Genomic DNA, 23243 nt, shown 5'->3' with positions numbered 1-23243 from the left:
CTCCACCCTCCACCTTCATGGGGCTGCTCTTAGGGGTGAGGTCCTGCGGACAGAAGCGCTGGAGGCTGGGCCACAGGAAGGGAGGCTGCGAACCCGCGCTCGGGGGCGCCGGGAACCGCCTCGGGTGCTGCAGAACTCACACGCTGGCGGAGGCCGTTGGGGAGCCTCGGCAGCACCCCTTCCTCCTTGCCCTCGTCGCTGGACCAGCCCCAGCGCCACGTGAGCGCCCCTTCCCTCTCTTTCTGGGCCCTGGCTTCCGGATCGAAGCCCCTCAGGAAGGACAAAAATCCTGATTGGCCGAAGACTGAGCCAATCAGATGCTCCCAGGCCCACGACTGGTCATGTGACCTGGCTCTGGCCAATGGCGAGCGAGAGGATGTCTCCAGGGGGATGATGGGAAAATTGTTATTGGCTCTTGAGGAGATCTAGGAAGGGACCAGCGCTTCTCAGGTTTGGGGGCCCGGCTGCAGTTGCTGGCGGGCACGTGGCGGTCATCTTCGTCCGCGGAGGGAGTTGACCTCGGGTGCAGCGTGCTGAGAGCTGGGAAGGGCGATGCGGGACCTGGGGTTGCGGAGTTATCACTGAGCAGCCGTGTTCAGCAGCCCAGGAACTGCCCCATCATAGGAACCCCTGCTACATGGGATAGTACGTCAGAGTTTCAAACCATTTTGAGTTAGGACACCCATGTTATGCAGCCAGAAATGTCCAAACTGATATTTTGAAGGCTGGTTTGCGCGTTTGATCATAGCCCAGGCTCAGTTAAGCGTGGGATGGAGTGAGGAGCAGGGACACAGGTGGCAAGATGAAATGTCCATTAAAAATGATTTAAAGTAGGGATGCCTGGGTGGCTCAGTGGTTGAGCATCTGCCTTTGGCTCAGGCCTGATGTTCAGTCCCGGGATCGAGTCCTGCATGGGGCTCCCCTGGGGGAGCCTGCTTCTCCCTCTGCCTGTGTGTTTCTGCCTCTCTGTGTGTCTCTCGTAAATAAATAAATCTTAATAAATAAATATACAAATGTCTTAAAATACGAGATGGACATTAAGGGGAAGAAGCCCACCCCACTCCCTACCCCTCAGTAAGACTTTGAAGACTGGAGTCGTCACCATTGTAGACCCCTCAGCTTTGCAAGAAGACAAAAGTTTTTCCAATACAATTCTCTAAGAAGTGAGGAATTGTGCAAATGTAGATATTTTCCAAACTTTGGACTAGTAAAATGTCACCGTTAACCACCAAATGAGATGTAAAGTGACAGATTATTAAGCCTAAAAGATGGCGCAGGTTCAAAGCCAATCTGGAACAATTCAAACCAAAGTTTTTATTTTTTCTCTCCTACTTTATTTCTTTATCTTGGGGGGTGAAAAATGTCGCATGTCTTGTGTTTGTTAATAATCCCATTATTCATAAGCTTTGCACAGCTGCACTATCATAGCCAATGAGGTTTATCTGTGGCATGATTACTACCAACTGAAAAATTTCCCTCATAATCCTAAAATTTGCATTTTCTGCACATTGTGAAAGTTTTTACTGTTAAAGCTGCTTCCTTATTCTCATAGTGTTAAATATATATATATATATATATTTAATATATATATAAGGGATCCCTGGGTGGCACAGCGGTTTAGCGCCTGCCTTTGGCCCAGGGCGCGATCCTGGAGACCCGGGATCGAGTCCCATGTCGGGCTCCCGGTGCATAGAGCCTGCTTCTCCCTCTGCCTATGTCTCTGCCTCCCTCTCTCTCTCTGTGTGTGACTATCATAAATAAATAAAAATTAAAGAAAAAATATATAAAATCATATATATTTATTATAAAATAATATATAAAAATTATATATCATATATTTATATTATATATTTAAAATATATGTATTTATATATAATTGCAAGACTTTGCCTTGAAACTCTAGGCTGTTCTAACTGCTGGTAACAAAAACCTCAGCAAGGCAAGAAAGAGAAAATGTTCTGTACTCTCCTGTAGTTTCGGAAAAGCAGACCTTGCCTAATGAAACTGTCCTTGTAAATCTATTCCTAGCAAAGGAGTCTTATAAGACAGCAAGGCTTCAAAGATTGATGTTGCTGCATCCTCTGACAGCCACCTTCAAATTCCTGTATTAGTTTGCTAGAACTGCCATAACAAAGTATTACTGGATACACTGATGGCTTAAATATCAAGTTTTTTCTCATGATTATGGTTTTTTCTCATGATTCTGGAGGCGGGAAGTTCAAGATCAATGCTGGCAGAGTTTGTTTCTTCTGAGGCTCTCTTTGGCCTGTAGATGGGCATCATCTTGCTGTGCCCTCAGATGGCCTTTGCCCTGTGTGCACATATCCCTGATGTCTTTTCGTCTTATGAGAACACTGGTCCCATTGGATTGGGGCTCCACCCTTATGACTTCATTTAAAGTTAATTACCTCTTTGGGACACCTGGGCGGCTCAGTCGACTAAGCGTCTGACTCTTGATTTCAGCTCAAGTCGTGATCTGAAAGGTTTGTGAGATGGAGTCCCTTGTCTGTTTGAGTTTCTCTCTCCCTCACCCTTTGCTCCTCCCCATCACTCGTGTGCACATACATATGCTCTCTCTAAATGAATAAAAACTTTTTTTTAAAACAAGAAGTTAATTATCTCTTTAATAATTGTGTCTTCAATACAGTCACATTGGAATTTAGGGCTTCAACATATGAATGGTTGGAGTGGACCACAATTTAGTTCATAACACCTCTAAAATCTGGACTGCTTGTCTTAACTAATAATCTGTTGCCCTTGCTAATAATATCTACACCGACACTCCCTTTTCCTGAAAAGTACAAAGGCTTGGGAGGTTTGGGTTTTTTTTTTTAAGATTCTATTTATTTATTCACAAGAGACACATAGAGAGAGACACAAACATAGGCAGAGGGAGAAGCAGGCTCCCTGCAGAGGACACTTGATGCAGGACTCAGTCCCGGGAATCCAGGATCATGCCCTGGGCAGAAGGCAGGCGCTAAACTGTTGAGCCACCCAGGCATCCCAGACTTAGGAGTTTTTATTGTCCCTTCTCTATTCTGCCCTCATGGAGCTAAAAAGAATATCATAATTCTGCTAGATCTTCTTATTCAAACAAAGTGTCATGTCACTTAAATTCATATTTTCCTTCTATTGATCTATGGACCATGACTGAAACAGTAATGTGAGAAAATTGCTTTCATGCAGGAAATGTTGGTGTGTTTTCTAAATGTTGGGAGAGTAGATCTGGGGCTGTGACATTCTAATACATCTGATTTGACTTAGGACTAGATTGATTCCAATTCTTAGAGGCTCAAGGGGACAGACCTAGCCCATGGAAAGACAGCTAGCTGGGTGCTCTCTGATGGGAAGGAAAAGGAAGCCAATTCTATCAGGCCCCACAGACTAAAGATCTGAAGCTGCAGAACTAACCCACTGGGGGAGCTGCTAACACCAGTAAGTATCCTAGAAAATTGGGGAATCAAAAAGCTGCTACTACTGGAGCTCTTGGCTCTAGGACCATGCCATGCTTGCTAGATTCATAAAGATAAGAGCTTCTCAAAATGCACAAAGCCAGTCACTGATGGTGGCCCAGAAAAAGACACCAGCCTCTCCATGACTGTGCTCATCAGAATCTGTGGCAGAAGCATCATAAGCACGGCCACCATTTCACTTCCCCTTTCCAAATCTCATGAAATATGTCAGGTTGGCAGAACCCTGGCTTCAAGAGAAGTGAGGAAGTGTGGTTTTAGCTTCCCTGCCTCTGTAGCACGAAAAGACACCCAGAAGAAAGAAGGCTTGAGCAGGCAAATCCACAATCTAAAACCCCTGGGACATTTTCTCTTCAGCTTCCTACATCCAGGGGAAACCCATATCTGGTCTTTCCCCTGTGTAAGTGGGGCTTTGCAGAAAAAGCTCCAGACAATCTGGTGTCTTTGCACCCACTTTCCTACCAGCAACTGAGCGGAGATTTAAGATCTCAATGATCACCCTTCATCCTGGCCTAAAGGCAGAACCAGGAGAGAAAGAGAGAGAGAGATCCAGAAGTAAAAGAGAAAGAGAGGGCAACATGTTGGTTTTATTCACCAAACAATAAAGAATATAAGGAAACATTACTGAGCTGTGCGGCCTAATGGGTTTGCCATTACCTCCCTCTGCTTTCTGCTCCCTTAAATCGAGCAACTTAACTTAGGATATAAATTTGGCTGTGTGTAACAGATTCAAAATAAGAATAGCTCTAATAACACATAAACACATATAAATATATTTCTCTCTTCTGTAACAGTGCAAGCTGGCATACAGCTCTGCTCTATGAAGGTGTCCAGAGCCTGGGTTCTTCCATCCTGTTCTTGGCCATCCCTATGGTGTTGTACTCATTGCAGTGGTCCAAGGTGCCACTCCACCATGTCCCCATTCTTGCCTGAAGGAAGGGAAACCAAGAAAGAAAGACCTCATTCCTTTCAGGGCATGACCCCAAAAGGGCAATTCTGCTCACATCTCATTGACCAGAACCTGGCCTTGGGGCCACACTTGCTGAAAGGGAGACTGGGAAACATAGTCTTTATTCCAGACAACCATGTGCCCAGGGAAAACTACTTTAACTGTGAGAGAAGGGCCTAATATATCAGGGGTGAGGGCACCACTAATTTCTCTTCCAGATCATCTTATTTCCTGTAGGCCCTTTATCATATAGCAGAAGGTGACAGGCGAAAATGGACTCTTTCTAGGGATAGGTAAATCTAAAAACAGAGGGAGGGGGTCTGAGCCACCCCAGACTCATCAATCTCATAACAGGGAAGTTGAACAAAAACCAGGGCCTTATCCAACTCCAGGTTTCTAACTAGAATTGTACTGGCATTTTAGGTGAGACAAGTTTCTGTTGTAGAGGACGGTCCTGCCTATTATCACAGGGTATTTAGCCCGTAAACATCATTACTCTTCTGTCCTCAAGCATAGTGACAACCAAACTGTAGGCAGGTATTTCCAAACCCCGTAGAAGGAGCTGGGGTTGCCTCTGACCAGTCTTTCCATGGAAACATGAAACATGTGTAGTAAGACTTCTCCCTATCTAAACCTAGCCCCTGGTGAAACAGAAGATCCTTTTGGCCTTCCAGCTGCCTTCTACAATTCAGCTTTGTCCAGAGCCACCCAGCACTGGTTATTTGTCGTGTTATTAGTTAAATGATGCTTTACTGCTCTCCTCCAACACACCAAGCCCTTGCAAATGTGCATATGCACATACTTGCACACACAGGCTGGGAGAAATGAATGATGTTACAAGGGCTCAAGGAGCCAGGAAAACAGGACCTGACCCTGTGTCTCAGGAAACTCATCATCCCAGGACCAGAGGAAGTAAGGCTGGCTTGGCCTTATGAGTCTGGCCTTGGACAATGTATTTAACCACACTCATTGTATATCTCTGTTTCCTCCTGTCTCTGAAAAAGCGGCAACAATATCTAACACCTATTAGTGTTAGGAGGTCCAAGGGACTAAAAGATTGGTGTATATAATGCTTAAGATCACACATTCTGGAAACCAGCATCTGGGTCTGCCAGTCATGTACCAGCGACATGGCCTTGGATAGGTTGGCTACCTGTGCCTCGTTCTCCTCCTCTGTAATAGGATGATGGCATCCCCTGCCATACAGCACTGTGCCCCCTTATTCAGTGTCAACTTCTTTGTAAATGCTAGCAATTGTCATTACTGTCTCCTCCAAGAGGGACTCATTCTTTTTTTTTTTTTATACTCTAGACATGATTCCAATTTCACCAATTTTTCCACTAATGTGCTTCTTTTGTTCCAGGATCCAATCCAAGATCCCACATTGCATTTAGTTTTCATGTGTCTCAAGCCTCCTTTGTGACAATTTCTCAGTCCTACCTTGTTTTTTCATGACTGTGACCATTTTAATGAACACAGAGTATTTTGTAGAATGTCCCTCAATTTGAGTTCAGCTAAGCTCTTCTCATACTTAGACTGGTATTCTGGGTTTGAGGGCAGAAAAATACCATAGAGGTGAAGTGGCTCTTCTTCTTCTTTTCTTCTTCTTCTTCTTCTTCTTCTTCTTCTTCTTCTTCTTCTTCTTCTTCTTTCTTCTTTCTTCTTCTTCTTCTTCTTCTTCTTCTAGAGGAGGAGGAGGATGAGGGAGGCGGGGGGAGGGAGTGCGGGGAGGGGCGTAGGTAGGAGGTAGGACGGATTAGCTATCTTGACTATTCTATAGAGAAGAAGTCATCCCCTCCTCCTCCTCCTCCTTCTCCTTCTCTTCTTCTACTTCTCCTTCTCCTTCTTTTCTTCTCTCTTTTTATCATCCCATTTCAGGGCCTACATAATATCCACAAGACATCACTATCCAGATTGAACTTGCTCCATTGGTTAAGCTGATGCTAATGAAACAGAAGTGACTCATTATATCTGCCATTTGCATTCTGTTTTCCTACTTAGCTAACCCTTCCCCAGGTTACCTATGGACTTGATGATGGTTTGTTATGATTTCTGCAAATGTAACTTAGCTATTTCTTTTTTTTTTAAGATTTTGTTTTTATTTATTCACGAGAGATACAGAGAGAGAGAGAGAGAGAGAGAGGCAGAGACACAGGCAGAGGGAGAAGCAGGATCCACGCAGGGAGCCCGACGTGGGACTCGATCCCAGGTGTCCAGGATCACACCCTGGGCTAAAGGCGGCGCTAAACTGCTGAGCCACCAGGGCTGCCCAATCTTAACCATTTTTAAGGTACAGTTCAGCAGTAAGTATCTTCACATTGTTGTGCAATGGATCAAGGCTCATGTTCTTTCAGTGACACATCAAAAATTTTGCAGTTATGTGGACAGTTATGTTTTATTTTCATCATTATGTTTTTCCTGTCATCTGCATTGATGCAAGTAGCATATTAGTATGTAATTTCATGGGTGTTATTGTCTAAAAACTGAGGCAATCTTACTTTAGATGAGTCATTTTTAAGTCAAATATTGAGTAAATAAACAAAAGTGCAGGTGGGGTGTGCATATGGAAGGAATTATAATGTGGTATGAGAAAGGCTGAGGCTTGGGAAACACAGACCTGCTAATCGTCCTCCTCCCCCAGGGTATCCCCTACCCTTCCTCAGTCTCCACTAGATCTTAAATCACATGCTCTCAAAAAAAAAACTCTGTTTTTCACCTCTCCTTTCCATCAGAGGTTGTTTTTATTTTTATTTTTATTTTTTTTGGAAGCAAGTAACTAAATCCCAAATCAAATTGTTCCAGGAAGATCAATGGAAATATGTAGACTCCGATGATACAAAAGCTGAACGATTGGTGCCAACTTCAGGCACAGCTGGATCTAGGTGTTTAAATGTCATCAAAAATCTGTCCATCTACTGACTATGCTTTCTTATGTGTTGGCCTCATTCTAGGCAGCCTCTCTACTCATGATAGAAAGAGGGCTTCCAGTTGTTCCATACTCAGATCCCATCAGCTTAGCAAGCCAGACAGAAAGAAAATGCTTTATTCCTCCAGAGTTCCAATAAAAGTCCTCTGTTTGCTTTTCTGGAGCCTGTGGTGGATGGTATGTGTCCAGCTATCACTGACGCACAGTGCTGAAATGTTCTTAGTGGCTAGGCTTGGGTCACGTGCCCAACCCTCTCCCCAATCACTGTGGTTGGAGGATGAAGTGCTCTAATTGGCCAGGCCTGGGCCTCCTCTCCCTGCAACTGTGAGAAGGCTGGTTTCTCAAATGAAACTCCAGGTGCTGTTATCCTGATAAAACAGCCTGAAAGCTAAACAAGCTAAAGCTCAGACTCCTCATCCACAGATGATTATTAATCGTGTTGCAAATATTTGCTTATCACCTACTGGTGGTCTCCTGGACTGATTAATTGCCCCAGCAGGCCTTCACAAAAATCATCAAAAAAGGCAATGTGGCTAATGCCAATAAAGATATCACCAAGTCACTTGATAATAACTATTTTCAAAGGCTCATGGGTGAAACTCTGCCCCAGGAAACAACCTGGACCTCTCTGGGAGGGAAAAGTATGAGCTGCTCAGTCAGGTGGGAGTTCAAATTCCAACCTACCATGACACTCACTCACTTACTCATTCTTCATTCACTATAAAAAAAATTATTAGCACCCATGATATGCTAGCCACTGGTCTAGACACTGTCTGGACACACCCAGACAAAATCCCTACCTTTCTGACATTCTAGAGAAATAGATGGGGGAGAGGGGAGACAAATAATAAACAAGTGGACAAGGAAATGAATAATTTCAGACAGTAGTGAATATTGGAAAGAAAAGAAAACAGTGTGTCTTGCTAGCAAGAAGCTGGGGCCTCACCCACAGCAGGATTAGGGAAGGCTCTTTTGAGCAATTGGTATTTGATTTGAGACTGGAGCAATGAGATGCAGTCAGCTGTGACATGATTTGTGTAAGACACTAAGAAAAGGGAGCAGTGGAGCACCTGGGTGGCTCAGTGGTTGAGCATCTGCATGCCTTTGGCTCAGGGCGTGATCCTGGGGTCCTGGGATCAAGTCCCACATGGGTTCCCCGCAGGGAGCCTGCTTCTCCCTCTGCCTATGTCTCTGCTTCTCTGTCTCTCTTTCTCATGAATAAATGATAAAATAAATAAAAATCTATTTTTTTTTAAATCCACATTTTACAGGAGAGAAAAGTAGAAGCTCAGAGCTGACAGTCACAGAGACTGGAGCAAAGTGAGGAGGCAAGCGACGCCCCGGCCACCTCCTACCTGATGCTCTTCGCCCATTCCTCTCCTCTGATGTGAAGTGACAGAGGCAGGACCATTCTACCCCACTCTCCATCTTCATCATTCTCTCGGCCAGGAGGGCTGGAAGGGATGCAGAGAGGAAAGGGAGAGAAACCCCCAAGCCCCTTCTCCCAGAATCCTGCCCTGTGTGCTCCCCCCGCACCACTCCCACTAACCCAACAATGCTAGAGAAGAGTGCAGGTCTGGGAGGTGAATTCTCAGCCAAGGGCCGGGCCGGGAAGGGAGGCGGGGGTGGGGCCAGGACGGGGGCGGGGCTGAGGTATGCCAACCTGATAGCGCAGGGTAGGAGGCCCCCACTCCAGACGCGGCGACCTCCCCTGTGTGGCCCCTGGACAGAACGAGGCATGAGGTGTCCTCTGGACGCCCGCCCCGGCCGCAGCCCTGCCTGCAAGAGGCTACTTCTAACAGGTGAGTAAGAAACAATGGCTTCACCCACAGGTTGGGGACAGGGAGAGGACAGTCCTCTGCTCCCAGCGAGAGGAGTCTCTATTCCAAGTCAGACTTGCCCCCTGTCAGAGCTCTGACTCCAGTCAGTTGAAAAATGCACGAGAACTCTTGAAATCCCCAGAAGGCCGTGCTATTTATTGACCCTTTTTAGGAGAAGGGAAGTGAAGCTCAGAGAGGAGAAGAGTCCAAGACAGCTGGCTGGCAAGGGTAGATTCAGAATTCAGGACCAGGGGCCGCCCGGGGGGCTCAGTGGTTGAGCGTCTGCGTTTGGCTCAGGTTGTGAGTCCTGGGGTCCTGAGATCGAGCCCCACATCGGGCTTCCGTGGGGAGCCTGCTTGTCCCTCTGCCTGTGTTGTGTCTCTGCCTCTCTGTGTCTCTCATGAATAAATAAATAAATAAAATCTTAAATAAAGACAAATCACACCAACTGCCAGCTAAGAGATAAAATCAGTGGAGGTAGGAGGTGGGCAGTGAGCCCCGCACCCACCTAGAAGGCCCTAAGATGAGACAACTCCCAACTATCCACTTACGACCTTGGATCTAAGGCTCAAGTTCACTCTGTCTCAGTTTCCCTGACATAAAACAGACTAGTGCTGATCTCAGAGTTGTGGAGGCAACCAGTGAGTAATGGTTGGGAGAATCTGGCAGAGACCCTGGCAGAGCCAACGTGAGGTTCTCAGCTGATCCCCCCTCCCAGCAGCTGCCCTTCCACAGACCTTTCACACACAGCACTGTCTGTGTCTGGTGATGCTGCCCTGGGGGTCATCACCCCCTCGCCACCACTTCCCATTCATGAAGAAAGCTGATGTTTTAACATTTGTTCTGTAAGTGGGTATTTCTGATCCTGTAAGTGGGTATTGCTTTTTAAATTTTTTTAAAGATTGTATTTATTTATTTGTGAGAGACGCAGAGAGAGGCAGAGACACAGGCAGAGGGAGAAGCAGGTTCCGTGTGGGGGAGCCCGATGCGGGACTCAACCCCAGGACCCTGGGACCACAACCTGAGCCAAACGCAAATATTCAATGACTGAGCCGCCCAGGCTCCCTTGTATTGCTTTTTTTTAAATCTTTAAAAGACATATTTATACTATACCTAGTACTTGCAGTTGCAGAAGCAAGAATGGTAGCAGTGATGATAATTATCATTGTAATGTCAAGCACTGATTTGGCGGTCGCCTTGTTGATACATTGTTCTAAGCACTTTACAAGCATTCGATCAAGGCTTCTCAACATCTACACTGCTTACTTTTGGGGTCCAATGCTTTCCCTCTTGCCGGGGCTGTCCTGAGCATGGTAGGATGCTGAGCAGCTTCCTTGGCCTCTACCCAGTGGATGCCAGTAGCACACCCCCCACCCCAAGTCGTGACAACCAAAAAGATTTCTAGACATTGCCAATGTCCCCCTGGGGGGACCAAAATCCTCCCCAGTTGAAAAATCCCTGGAGGCATTATCATTCCCATTTTATAGATAAGGAAACTGAAGCTCAGAGAAGATCATTAATTTTCCCAAAGTCACCAGAGCTAATAAGTTTTGGGGCTTGCACACTGGCCATCCAATTCTGGAGCTTACATTCTGGGGTGTGTGTGTGTGAAGACTATTAAGAACATAGTTTATGCTCTCTTATGTTCTTTATTCAAATTCTACTTAATTCTTTAAAAGATTTTATTTATTTATTTATTTATTTATTTATTTATTTATTTATTTATTTGACAGAAAGTGCACAAGCAGGGGAAGGGGCAGAGAGAGAGGGAGAAGCAGGCTCCCCGCTGAGCAGGGAGCCCTACATAGGGCTCCATCCCAGGACCCTGGGATCATGACCTGAGCCAAAGACAGACGCTTCACTGACTGAGCCACCCAGGCACCCAAAAATTTTACTTAATTTTTGAATGGGCTATACATTCCCATGGTTTGAGTCTCAAAGGTTTGAGTCTCAATAAGACCTTGAGTGAAGTCACTGTCTTATCCACTCACCCAGTTCTTTCCTTCCCTCCCCGCTGTCACACACAGAGAGCCACTGTTTTATGTATGAATCCTCCCAGGGTTTCTTTATATGTTTATAAGAAATGCATATATATATATTTACTTTTCTTCTGTTTTTACATCAAAAGTAGCACACCATAAGAACTATCCAGAAGCATGCCTTTGTATCTTAACTACTTACTCTGGAGATCTTTCCCTCTCAGTTAATGGCATTCTCAAGTGCTTCTTCGTCCTTTTGTATAATAACTGTATTGTTCTATTGTGTGAATGGACCATAATTTATTAAATTGGTTTTTTAACTACTTACTCTGGAGATCTTTCCCTCTCAGTTGATGGCATTCTGGAGTGCTTCTTCAGCCTTTTGTATAACTGTATTGTTCTATTGTGTGAATGGACCATAATTTATTAAATCAGTTCCCTATTGTCAGGCACTTGGATATTTCCAATCTTTACCCGTTATAACTAAGGGGTAGCAGATGACCCTGACCATTAGACATTTTATACTGAGAAAATGTATCTGTAAAACACATTCCATGATATTTAATTTCAGAGTCAAAGGATATGGAAATTTTTTAATCCGAAAGACTTTACCAGACAGCCCTCTTCATGGGTTGTGTCAGCCATGAATAGGACTTTCCTATTGCCCTCAGCCTCACCAACACAGACGAGTCATCAATCTTTTGGATCTTTGCCAACCTGATAGGTGAAAGGTGTTACCTTGGGGTGTTTTTAATTTGCATTTCTCTTACTGGGAGCACAGCTGAAAATTTTCTTTATGTCAAGAGACATTTGAATTTTCTTTTCTTTTTTCTTTTTTTTTTTTTTTGAATTTTCTTTTCTATGAGTTGTCTATACATATCCTTTGTATGTTTCTATTTTCTTATTGATATCTCAGAACTTTTTACATATTCACGAAATGAGCTCTTGGTCTGTGAAATCTGTTGCAAATAATTTTTCCTGGCATGTTATTGTTCTTTTGACTTGGTGGGTGGTGTTTGTTTTTTTCACTTGGCCAAAGTTCTTTACATTTTCATCTCAAATGTTTTAGTCTTTTATGACTGGATCTTGTGTACTTATTGCAACAGCCGTCAATCCAGTGAGAGGCAGTAGAATGGGGTGGGTAGGTTCATAGGGTCTGGAGCCAGATTCCAAGGATTCTGCTCTAAACCCCAAGCCGCATGGAAATATAATTAAAGGAAGTGAGAGCAACTGGGGACAGTGGGACACAATCACCAGTCTACTTTACTACAGAATTCTGTTGTTTACCACCCAAGACATCCTGGACAATGGTCTTCAATTCTTTGAGCTTCCATTTCCTCAGTCCTACTCAGGGTATAATAGTTGTGTCACTCAGGGTTGAAGCAGGAAAATGGTCTACTCAAAAAACTAATGAGAGGGGTTTAAAGACTTTTAAAATTTTTTATTGAGTTATGTGAGGGAGAGAGAGAGCGCACACGCATGAGCAGGAGAGAGAGGGAAAAGCAGGGGGGAAAGGGAGGAGCGGACCCCCTGCTGACCCAGGGGCCTAACTTGGGGCTCAATCTCAGAACCCTGGGGTCATGACCTGAGGTGAAGGCAGACACTTAACCAACTGAGCCACCCAGGCACCCCTTGAGGGGAGTTTAATAAAGGGACTATTTGCAGAAATGTAAGCAGGGCATAAGTAAACCCCCTTGAGACCATGCAGCACCAGAGGGCTAGCCACAGCAGAAAGCTGTTACCCCCTCTGTGCTAGAAGCCATAAGAGGAAGAACAGACCCCAAACCTCAGAGACAGTGGTATATGGAGAGGGCCACCAACAGCAGCTTTAGTAGAGGGACACAGCCGGCCCATGTTGACAAAGCAGGGAGAGAGCTGTGGGATCAGCTACCTCAAAGTCATTCCCATTGGCAGAAGCTAACCAGAAGCAAAAGATAAGGGGACCCAGCAATGCAGCTCAGAGAAGTCAGACTTTCTCGGGAAGCAGAACAGGGCAGAGAAGGTTAGAGAACGGATCTGCAGTACACCCTAAGTAATGTGTGCAATGTGGGGTCAATGTAAGGGGTAAGTAAGATGATACATATTCAGTGTGTAGAACAGCATCTGGCTGATAGAAGGTGCTCAGTGAATGCTCCCTTTTCATTTCCTATTTTTTTTTAGATTTATTTATTTATTTGAGAGAGAGAGAGAGAGAGCTCTCAAGTGGGGGGAGGGACAAAGGAAGAGGGAGAGGAGACTCCTCAAGCAGACTCCCTGCTGAGTGTGGAACTCAAATCCAGGACCCAGAGATCATGACCTGAGCAGAAATCAAGAGTCAGACACTTAAAACTGAGTCACGCAGGCTCGCCCACCCCACATTCAATGTGCCATACTCCTTCTCGCCCAAATCAGGAAGGGTTACTTGCTGGGGCAGCGTCTTACCTTTGGTCCCATTTGCTCCCTCTGCTCTCTCCTCTCCCTTCCCACCTCCGCCAAGGCATCCTGATCGCATCCTGCACCTGCCTTGCCTCCTCGGAGCTGCCCTTCCCTGCGTCTCCAGACCTCTTGACTGAAGGAGCCGGTGCCCGCCTGCCTGTTCCTGGAAGCCTGAATGGTGTTCTCTCTGCTTCTTGGCCCCAGGGGCACAGCCACACAGGCCAGGAGACACTGGACAACCGAGGTAGCCTGCTCATCAGAAACATGACACCCCCAAGACATGGTGCTGGAAACTAGCAGAGGACACAGGAATGTGACAAAGCAGATACTTGGCAAGGGTGAATGGGGCCAAGAGGGACCACATTCCCAGGCAGCGAGAGGTAGGGCTTCCCAGAGGAGGGGCCATCCAAGCTGGGATGTGTAGGTGGAGCAGGAGTTTGCCCCACAGAGTGGGAGAAAGTGCTCCTGCAGAGAGGCCAGCTAGTAAACACCAAAAAGCAGGAAGGACCAGCTCCAACTTACTGAGCCCTCACTCTGTACCAAACACGGGGGATTTCACAGCAACCTGAGAAAGCAGATGCTCTAAGCACCAACCCCATTGCACAGGTGAGGATCTAAGGCTGAGAGAGAGGTGATGTCAGTGGCCTGTGGTCACCTAGAAGCAAGAGGCCATGTTGGGATTCTACAGGACTCTCTATGATCCTGGAGCTTATCTCCTTCCCTGTGGCCTCTCTAGCCCAGCACCATCTCCAGGGTACCAGGGTGGGGAGAGCCCCCCACCTCCCCGTGCCCATGCCCTTCTCAGCCCTGAGCTCGTGGAGCCTCTGAAACCGGAATGGCCTTGCACAGACATACCTTCTCTGCCTCTGGCCAGCTGTGCATCCTTGAAAAGTGACTTCCCATCTGTATACTTGGGTGTTCCCATCTGTAAAATGGAGCCATGGTAGATCCTACCTCATCAGGTTGTTTTGAGAATTTAAGTGTGTAAATCCAGTGGTTTTCAAGCTTTTTCAATCAAGACCCACAGTGAGAAATGAACTTCACCTCAAGACCTGGAGTGTACACATAGACACACACCACAAGTAATTGAAAGACATGTGTCGTAAAATAACAATTATTGCTATGAGCAATGCATTCTGGTATTTTCTGTTATATTTCACGTCACATTTCAAATGCTGATCACAACTTTCTGAATAATTTTGCCCAAGCACGGATCAGTCTCACTCACAGTATAACTGACCATGAGTTAGCATGTGTTTGGAATGGTGTTTGGCTCCTAGTAAGAGCCAGATCCAGGTGGTTCTTTACATTGCTTCTTGTTTCTACACCTGGTGGGCTCCTTTTCCTCCTGCAAGGCTTAGCTCAGACACCACCTCCTCCAGGAAGCCTTGCATGAGTTCTCAGGTTGAACTAAAGTTCTTTTCACTGTATCATATTGCATTGAATTTGGAAATCAGCTCTGTGTGGAGGCTCCCAGTACTCACCACGACATCAGACTTCCAGGTTTAAATACTCGCTGGGCCTCTCTCTGACCATGAAGCTTGGGCCTAAGACCCCTGGACCTCAAGTCTTTAACCTGGAAGAAACATTGGAAAGAGAACTATTATGTATGCCCCATCTCTGTAAAGAGCATTCCCAGCAGCCAGTGGCGCCAGCCCCAAGCCTTGGAGGCCCCCCTTGACTCTTCTCTTTCTCTCTCTCCAATGCATCACAAGTCCTGTGGGCTCGGCTTTCAAAATAATCCAGAATCCATCCACTCCCTCCCAGCAACTCGGCCTCACCCTGGTCCAAGTGCAGGCTGGGTTGCTGGGATATTTATATACCAGCCCATGCCTGTCATTGCATAGGTCTGCCCCTGGGTGTGCTCATTTCCCAATTCTCTGGACTGCTTCCTCCTTGGGCAGAGCAGGCCCTGGTGGCCAGACAAAGTACTGGGGCAACGGGTGAGGTGCTAGCAGTTAGAAGTGATGAAGGTGAGGGATTGAGGGGAGCGGTATGCCCGGGTCTGGAGCAGGACTGGACACAGATCAGGAACTCCAAATACATTTGTTGATGAGTGAATGAATGAATTAATGAATGAATGAATGTCCCTGCAGTGGACAAAAGAAGTGCTCAGCCTCTCTGAGTGGTCTCCATCCATGTGGCCTTGCTCTTGTTTCCACAGCCAGTTCCAAGGGGGTGAGTCTGCTCACATTCCCCTACAACATCGATGGCGTTATCCAGAGTGACCTCAATTACTCAGTGGTCCTGAATTGTTTGGCTTCTTATATCACCCCCAAGCCCGTGCTACACTGGACCCTCAATGGGGAGCCCTACATGACTGGGGCTCTGCTGATCATCCGGAGGTTGTCCTGGGAGAATCTGGGCACCTATGTGTGCACGGCCAAGAACAGCCAAGGACAGTATCCCTCTGACCCTGTGACCATCTCGCTGCCAGGTGAGTCCTCCACCCCCACCCCAGACTTTTGCGTCCTTGGTTGCATTGAGCCTTCTACAAAGCCACCCACTCTGAAACCCTGTAGAGCCAAGATGCCATCCCATTCTTCCATCTGCCTGGCAGAGTGGGGTGATTAGCCCATTTTGCAGAGGCTGCAGCTGAAAGAGATGAACTCTAATAAAGGCTCAGCTCCGGATCTGGAGCCAGCTGTCTGGTTCCTGGCTCCAACTGTTTCCTGGCTGTGTGAACCTGGCCTCTCAGGTCTCAGCGCACACCTAAAAAAAAAAGAAAAAAAAAAAAAAAAAAAGCAGGTGATAATGAGTGGTTCTGAGCACAGGCTTTGGAATTTGAACTCTGGCTCTACCACGTCCTGGATGTGTGAATTTGGACCAGTGCCTTGACTTCTCTGTGCCTCAGTGTCCTTGTCTGTAAATAGGGATAATAACAGCACCCACCCCAAAGTGTAGTTGTGAGCATGCAATGAGATAAGCAGGCAAACAGCTTCAAATAGTAGTGCTGAGCACTACTGAACACTAGGGAGTGCTCAGAAAGCATGAGCTAGTATCGTGGCTGCAATTAGTATTATCCATATTATTATTACTTTTGTGACTACTACTGTATGCAGTGAAATGTGCAGAGCCCCAGGTGACAATAATGAGAACAGCTAGTTGGGATCAGGAAAGTAGTCTGGGAGCCGGTCAAATTCCTGCCCCTGTGCTTCCCTGGCCAGGTGACTTAGGATAAGTGACTTTCCCTCTCTGAGCCTCTGTTTCTTCCTGGGTGTAATGGGGGTGACCATGTACACTTCTGCAAGATTGTCATAAGGAGCAGAAATAATGTGTGAATGGGGCGAGCAGAACACCTGTTAGAAAGCAGGTGCTTTAAGGCTGCCTGGCTTGTTCTCTCGTGGAGCATGCGACTCTTGATTTTGGGGTCATGAGTTCAAGCCCCACATTGGATGTGGAGCTTTATTTTATTTTATTTTATTTTATTTATTTTTATTTATTTTATTTATTTTTTTATATAATAAATTTATTTTTTATTGGTGTTCAATTTACCAACATACAGAATAACACCCAGTGCTCATCCCGTCAAGTGCCCCCCTCAGTGCCCGTCACCCATTCACCCCCACCCCCCGCCCTCCTCCCCTTCCATCACCCCTAGTTCGTTTCCGAGTTAGGAGTCTTTATGTTCTATCTCCCTTTCTGATATTTCCCACACATTTCTTCTCCCTTCCCTTATATTCCCTTTCACTGTTATTTATATTCCCCAAATGAATGAGAACATACAATGTTTGTCCTTCTCCGATGGACTTACTTCACTCAGCATAATACCTTCCAGTTCCATCCACGTTGAAGCAAATGGTGGGTATTTGTCGTTTCTAATGGCTGAGGAATATTCCATTGTATACATAAACCACATCTTCTTTATCCATTCATCTTTCAATGGACACCAAGGGAGCTTTATTTTAAAAAGAAGAATGATAGCAGCTATCCTCATGAATATATTTTTCATGTATTTATGCATGGAGAACAAGAGACTTGGAGTGAGCTAGAATAGTATAGAGGACCTGGCCAGTAGAGAAGCCAGGGAGGGATGTGGGCAGCAGGGAATACATGAGCAAAGGTCCAGAGCATGGAAAGGGCAGGAGTGATGGAACCCTGGCTGGGGTAGGCCCCAGAGAGCTGCCATCTCTTCCTAGCCAGGGTCCAATTGGAGCTTCAGGATTTGATTTTGGGGTGATTCTCAAGAGAAAAAGTGCAAATCTTTTTTTTTTTAAGTGCAAATCTTATAGCAGCTGGTGACTCTGATATGTTCATTGAGAATGACTTTCGAGACCCCCCTTTACTCATTCATCAACTCTTCTGGAAATGTTAATTTCCTACTGCCTACTACATAACCAGCCCGTGTTGGGTGGTGCTGGGGACATTCTGGAGACAGCCCTGGCCCTGCCCTCAAATAGTAATGACTAGAGTGGGCAAGGCTGGGTGGGAGAGCCAAGGGATGTGGGACCCAAGAGGCCACCTGACCCAACAAGGGGGTCAGGGAGGGCTTCCTGGAGGAGGGGAAATCTGAGCCAGTACTAGAGTACATAGGAGTTATCCAGGCCAAGGGAAGGAAAATGGCATAAATGGCATACTAGGAGCACAAAGGCTGGGAAGTAGGAAAGAGAGGTGAGCTTAGAAAATTGAGTAGAAAAAAAGAAAGAAAATTGAGAAGAGTCCAATGGGACTGAGTTTTAAAGGTGGAGAGGAGAGAGAGCTGAGGCTGCAGGTAGCAGGGCTTCAAAGATTAAAATGAGAGATGCTTCCTCCCCAGGTCCTGGGAAGCCTCAGCAAAATTCTGAGCAGGGAAGGAACAGGGTCAAGTTCGAGCTTTCCACGGACTCCTCTGGCTTCTGCGTGGTGGGGAGGTTGGTGGGAGGAGAGACTGGGGCAGGAGAGCCAAGAAGAGGCTGTGGTGGAGACCAGAGGATGGAGAGGAGGGGGATGGGATGAAGACACATTCAGGAGGTGAAATGGTGGGAGGCAGGGGTGTGGAGGGAGGATGGCTCCTTCAGTCTCACCCTTTCTTGTTCCTCCAGAAGAGAAAGTGGATCCCACAGAGGCTGAGCCCATCGAGCCGGACCCCGTTCTCTCCCTGTCAGGAGGAGCTGCCATCAGCCTCCTCGTGGCTGGAAATGTAGGGGCGGCAATGCTGATCGGAGGAATAAGCTTCACCATCGTCCAGAGTCTAAAGTAGGTGCTGTCCTCATCCCTGTCCACTGCCTGATGTCCGCTCGGCCCCCATGAGCCACAGAGCTCACTCTGCAGCAAGACAGAAGCCCAATCGGTAGCCTCCTCCCAAGAAGCTTTAGACTCAGGGAGGATGATATTGACCCCTGTGCACCCACCCAAGGTGGAACACCGGAGAACAGAGAGACAGAAAGGGATTCTGGAGCTCATCTGCCTCAGTTCAAATCCCAGCTCTGTTCCGTACCTGCAGTGAAGGCAGAGGCAAGTCATACCCCATCTGTGCCTCAGTTTGACCATATACAAAATGCCATCCTCAGGGGCTATCGTGAGGATGAAACAAGCTAGTATTTCTAAAGTGGCTACAGCTGTGCCTGGAATACGGTCAGCCCCATATTCTTCCCTTCTATACACATCTATCGAGTACCTACGCTGCTAGCACTGGGGAAAACCCTGGGAATAGCAGCAGAAAGTCCAGGCCTGCACAAACTTGCATTCTAGTCTGAGACACCAGCAATTCTGGTGGTGACCAAGTAAAATATAGAGAGCATGTTGGATAATGATGGGTGCTCAGTAGCAGAGTAAGGCTGGGAAGTAAGGCCAGGGTTGGGGAGGGACACAGTTTAACTAAGTCAGTGAAGGCCTCCCCGAGAAAGTGACATCTGAGCAAAGACACTGAGCAAAGGAGGGATGGATGTCAGTGGATGTCTGGCAGAAGGGCTTACCCCGCAGGGAAAACAGCCAGTGCAAAGGCCCTGAGGTAGGACTTCACCTGGCATGTTCAAGCAATAGCAAGGAGGCCAGCATGGCTGGAGTGGTGTGAGGAGTGGGAAGAGAAACAGGGCATGAGATATGAGATCAGAGAGGGAACGGAGATCTTGGGGGCCATATAAGGACTTGGCTTTTGTTCTAAGTGACATGAAAGCCATGGAGGGTTTAGAGTAGAGGAGGGATGGGATCTGACTTACACCTGACTTGCATCTCAATGCTAGATGTAGTAGCTATTATGGTAATACTATAATATCTTACCATGTACTGAGCACCTATTATCTGCTTGCTAAACATTATTCTATCTAATTTCCACAAGAGCTCAGCAGGTGGGGTTAGGGAGGTAGGGCGGTGGATAAGAAAAAGACCTTGTTTTTATCAAAGAGGAAACTAAGTCTCAGAGAGAAGTGAGTGGCCCCAGACCCCACAGCTGGAGAGGGATTCAAACCCAGAACCTGGCCTCATTCCTAGTTCTCACTCCTAACCTCTGCTCCCTTTTTTCCTGCCATAACAACACACAACTCTGTAGCCTGTGTACTGCAAGCTGACATGGTTTGCAAAGGCCTTGTGGATCAGCTGGGAGAGGCTGGGGTCCGGTCTCCAGTCTGTGAGTCCTGTGTAGAACCTTCCAGGGGTGGGGGAGGGCCAGGCTGCTACGTGAATCCCCTACCTCATCATCACTGTAGCAGCTGCAACTTCCCAGGCCCTCAGTAAGTGCTGGGAGCCTTCAAGTCACAGCTACTCTGAAGGATGGGCACATTCTTGTCCTCATTTTCCAAGCGAGTAAACCAAAGCTCAGAGAAACTCACCTTCCCCCAGGACACGCAGCTGACAAATGGCTGACACTGAACCAAACCCAGATCCTAACCCAAAACCATGTTCTTGGAGGGGAAAGATGAGAAATCCAGTCCCTGCCTTCATGAGCAGGCAGGAAGGGTCACTTCCTGTCCTCCCACCATTTTGGCCAAGATGTATGATGACAGATGGATGCTGACGTCAGCCAGAAGGAACCAGCCTCAGGAAATGAGGTCATTAGGACAGGCGTGGCTGTCCTGACCCTCCCAGTGAGGAGGAGCAGTTCTTAGAAAAGAGGGGTGTGGGCTGAAGGGAAGCTCCACACACATCCACAACACCCACCAATGGCCAGGAGAGATCCCTGTTGTTTGTAGTTAAGGCCATGGGACTCTCTACCCTATCTGTAAAATAAGGATAATGGTAATAGGTACCTCAAAGGGAAAATGTGCAGATTACATGACATGGCGGGAATAAAGCACTGCAAATGGTGCCCAGCACATGGTAAACCTTCAATAAATGTCAGCCACATCTGTGATGATGATGATGATGATGATGACAATCTCTCTCTCTCTCTCTCTCTCTCTCTCTCTCTTTCTCTCATTATAGGGCTAGAAGACAAAGAATACGGATGTGCTGCTGAAGTGGGCACTTGTCTGTCAGCCTCAAAGTGATGCCAGGAAGGGCAGCAAGAGAATTCTGGGGCTGGGGTACAAGATGATGTTCCTGGGACCTCCTGATGAGACCTCCTCCCTCCTGATCTTTTGTCTGTGGGATGTTCTCATCTTGCTGAGAGTCCCAGAGACTGCTTTTCTCTCTCTCTCCCCAGCTGCCAGCATCCTACCTGGCCAGCTCCCCAAATCCCTGGAAACCACCCATACAAGCAGTCCGTATTTCATGAAATTCATGAACTGAAAGCAAAGGATACTCACTTAAGTGGTCCAATAAAAACAAAAGGATGGGGGCACCTGGGAGGCTCAGTGGTTGAGCATCTGCCTTTGACTCAGGTCGTGATCCCAGGGTCCTGGGATTGAGTCCCACATTGGGCTCCCCGGGGGGAGCCTGCTTCTCCCTCTGCCTATGTCTCTGTGTCTCTCATGAATGAATAAATAAAATCTAAAAGGGGGTGGACAAATTTAATATAAATATCCAGGAAGAGGGATCCCTGGGTGGCGCAGCGGTTTGGCGCCTGCCTTTGGCCCAGGGCGCGATCCTGGAGACCCAGGATCGAGTCCCACGTCAGGCTCCTGGTGCATGGAGCCTGCTTCTCCCTCTGCCTGTGTCTCTGCCTCTCTCTCTCTCTCTCTGTGTGTGACTATCATAAATAAATAAAAATTAAAAAAAATCCAGGAAGATTTCTAAAAATCCAAGTGTGCATCAGTTAGAACTTGCTGTGTAACAAACTATCCCCCCATTTTAATGGCTTAAAAAGACAGCCATGGATTTAGCTTAGAATTCTGTGGGGTTATCTGTTTGGGCTGGTCTCAGCTGGGCCATTCTTCTCATCTCTCCTGGGCCCACTCATGCCCCTGTGATGAGCTGGCAGTTACCCAGGAGGTGTCTGGACTAGGACAGTTGTCTGGAACAAGTAACCTGTCCTCCACATCATCTATCATTCTGTAGCAGGCAGACCCAAGCTTGTTCATATGACAGAGGCAGGATTCCAGGAGTGAGAGCAGAGGGGCAATGCTTCTTGGGGCCAAGGTTAAGAATGGCACATCATTGTTACTGCCACATTCCGGCCAAAGCCAGCTACATAGCCATCCCAGATTTGAGGAGTCAGAAATGAACACCAACTCTTGATGGAGAGAAGAATCCGTGGCTATTTTTTCAAGTTCCCACCAAAAGCAAGAGTGCATGATCAGAAAGTAAGAATGCTCTGGAACCTCCTTCGCAGGCCCCAGCCCTCATCCCTTGTCATCTGGAACCTCCTTCGCAGGCCCCAGCCCTCATCCCTTGTCATCCTCTTCTCTGGGCACATGGGATTCACAGTTCTCTCTGTGTCTCTCTCCACAGATGAGTGCTCAGTGCTTCTCTATCCACGTGGGGAGAGACATGATCCCATCACTTCCAAGTCCACAGAATCCCTTCACCTTGTTCCTGAAACCCCCAGAGAAGGCATCTGATTGGCTCACTTGGGTCAAGTGTCAACTGTGGTCCCATTCCTGTGGCTGCAGTGGGAGCCAGAATGATTTGTACAAGCAGAGTTCAAGGGGCTCAGCCCTGTCTGTGGGGGCTCATTGCTCAGAAAGTGGGGGAGGTTTTGCCTTGTAAGCTGGGCAGACACCCCAAAATGTCTTCTGCACGTGCAACTTATTTTGGCTCCTTTTCAAAAAAGAAAAACAAACAAACAAACCTTGGATGTAGAGAAGTGAGGGAGGTGGTCACCACCCCCAGAAACCCACGGCCCATTTGTAAATAAGATTGACTACTTGATTTTGAGCTGTTGGAGAATCCTGGTAGATGGCAGGCCAAGGGGAAAGGAATTTGGATGAAGCCCCTGCATGGATGCATCTAACAGCAGAGGAGCATCAATGGTTTTGTGACCCACACAAAGCCACCTACCGTGTCATTATGATTAGCAGTAATGGGAGCAGACCTGAATTCAGATGTTGTCTGCTGAGGGCTGTCTGTGTGCCAGCTCCTACCCTCATGTATCATATTATCTTCACTCAACCTACTGAGGAAAAGAGAATCCATCCCCATTTTACTGGCAAAGGAGGGGAGACTCAGAGAGAGGGTATGCCACTTCCTCAGGGTCACATGGGTAGAACAAGGTGGAACTGTTCTCCAAACTGGAGAACTACCTGGCTCTGAAATCCCTGTTTCCAATCAGCCCACTTTCCTGTTGCTCTCTCCTTGGGGCCAGAGCCCCCTTCTCCTTTCATGAGGTCCTACCTCCTGTGTCAGCTATTGGTCATTATCCTTGTGTACCTAGGATAAAAGTGATGCTCA

General features: G+C 47.0%; 1 protein-coding gene across 1 annotated transcript; it reads left to right on the top strand.

Annotated features, from left to right (window-relative positions):
* Window positions 1-17: 17 nt before the first annotated feature.
* Window positions 18-21255, top strand: IGSF23 (immunoglobulin superfamily member 23). Its single transcript, XM_038525551.1, has 7 exons — window positions 18-219; window positions 424-566; window positions 8745-9147; window positions 13621-13803; window positions 15724-15996; window positions 18581-18734; window positions 20898-21255. The coding sequence occupies exons 1-7, from the start codon at window positions 18-20 to the stop codon at window positions 20929-20931; spliced, it is 1392 nt and encodes a 463-aa protein (XP_038381479.1). The 3' UTR covers window positions 20932-21255.
* Window positions 21256-23243: the final 1988 nt, after the last annotated feature.

Source organism: Canis lupus, chromosome 1 (genome assembly GCF_011100685.1).
Source record: "Canis lupus familiaris isolate Mischka breed German Shepherd chromosome 1, alternate assembly UU_Cfam_GSD_1.0, whole genome shotgun sequence".
Lineage (NCBI taxonomy): Eukaryota > Metazoa > Chordata > Mammalia > Carnivora > Canidae > Canis > Canis lupus.
The sequence above is the reverse complement of the archived record's forward strand: the minus strand, read 5'-3'. Positions and strand labels throughout refer to the sequence as shown.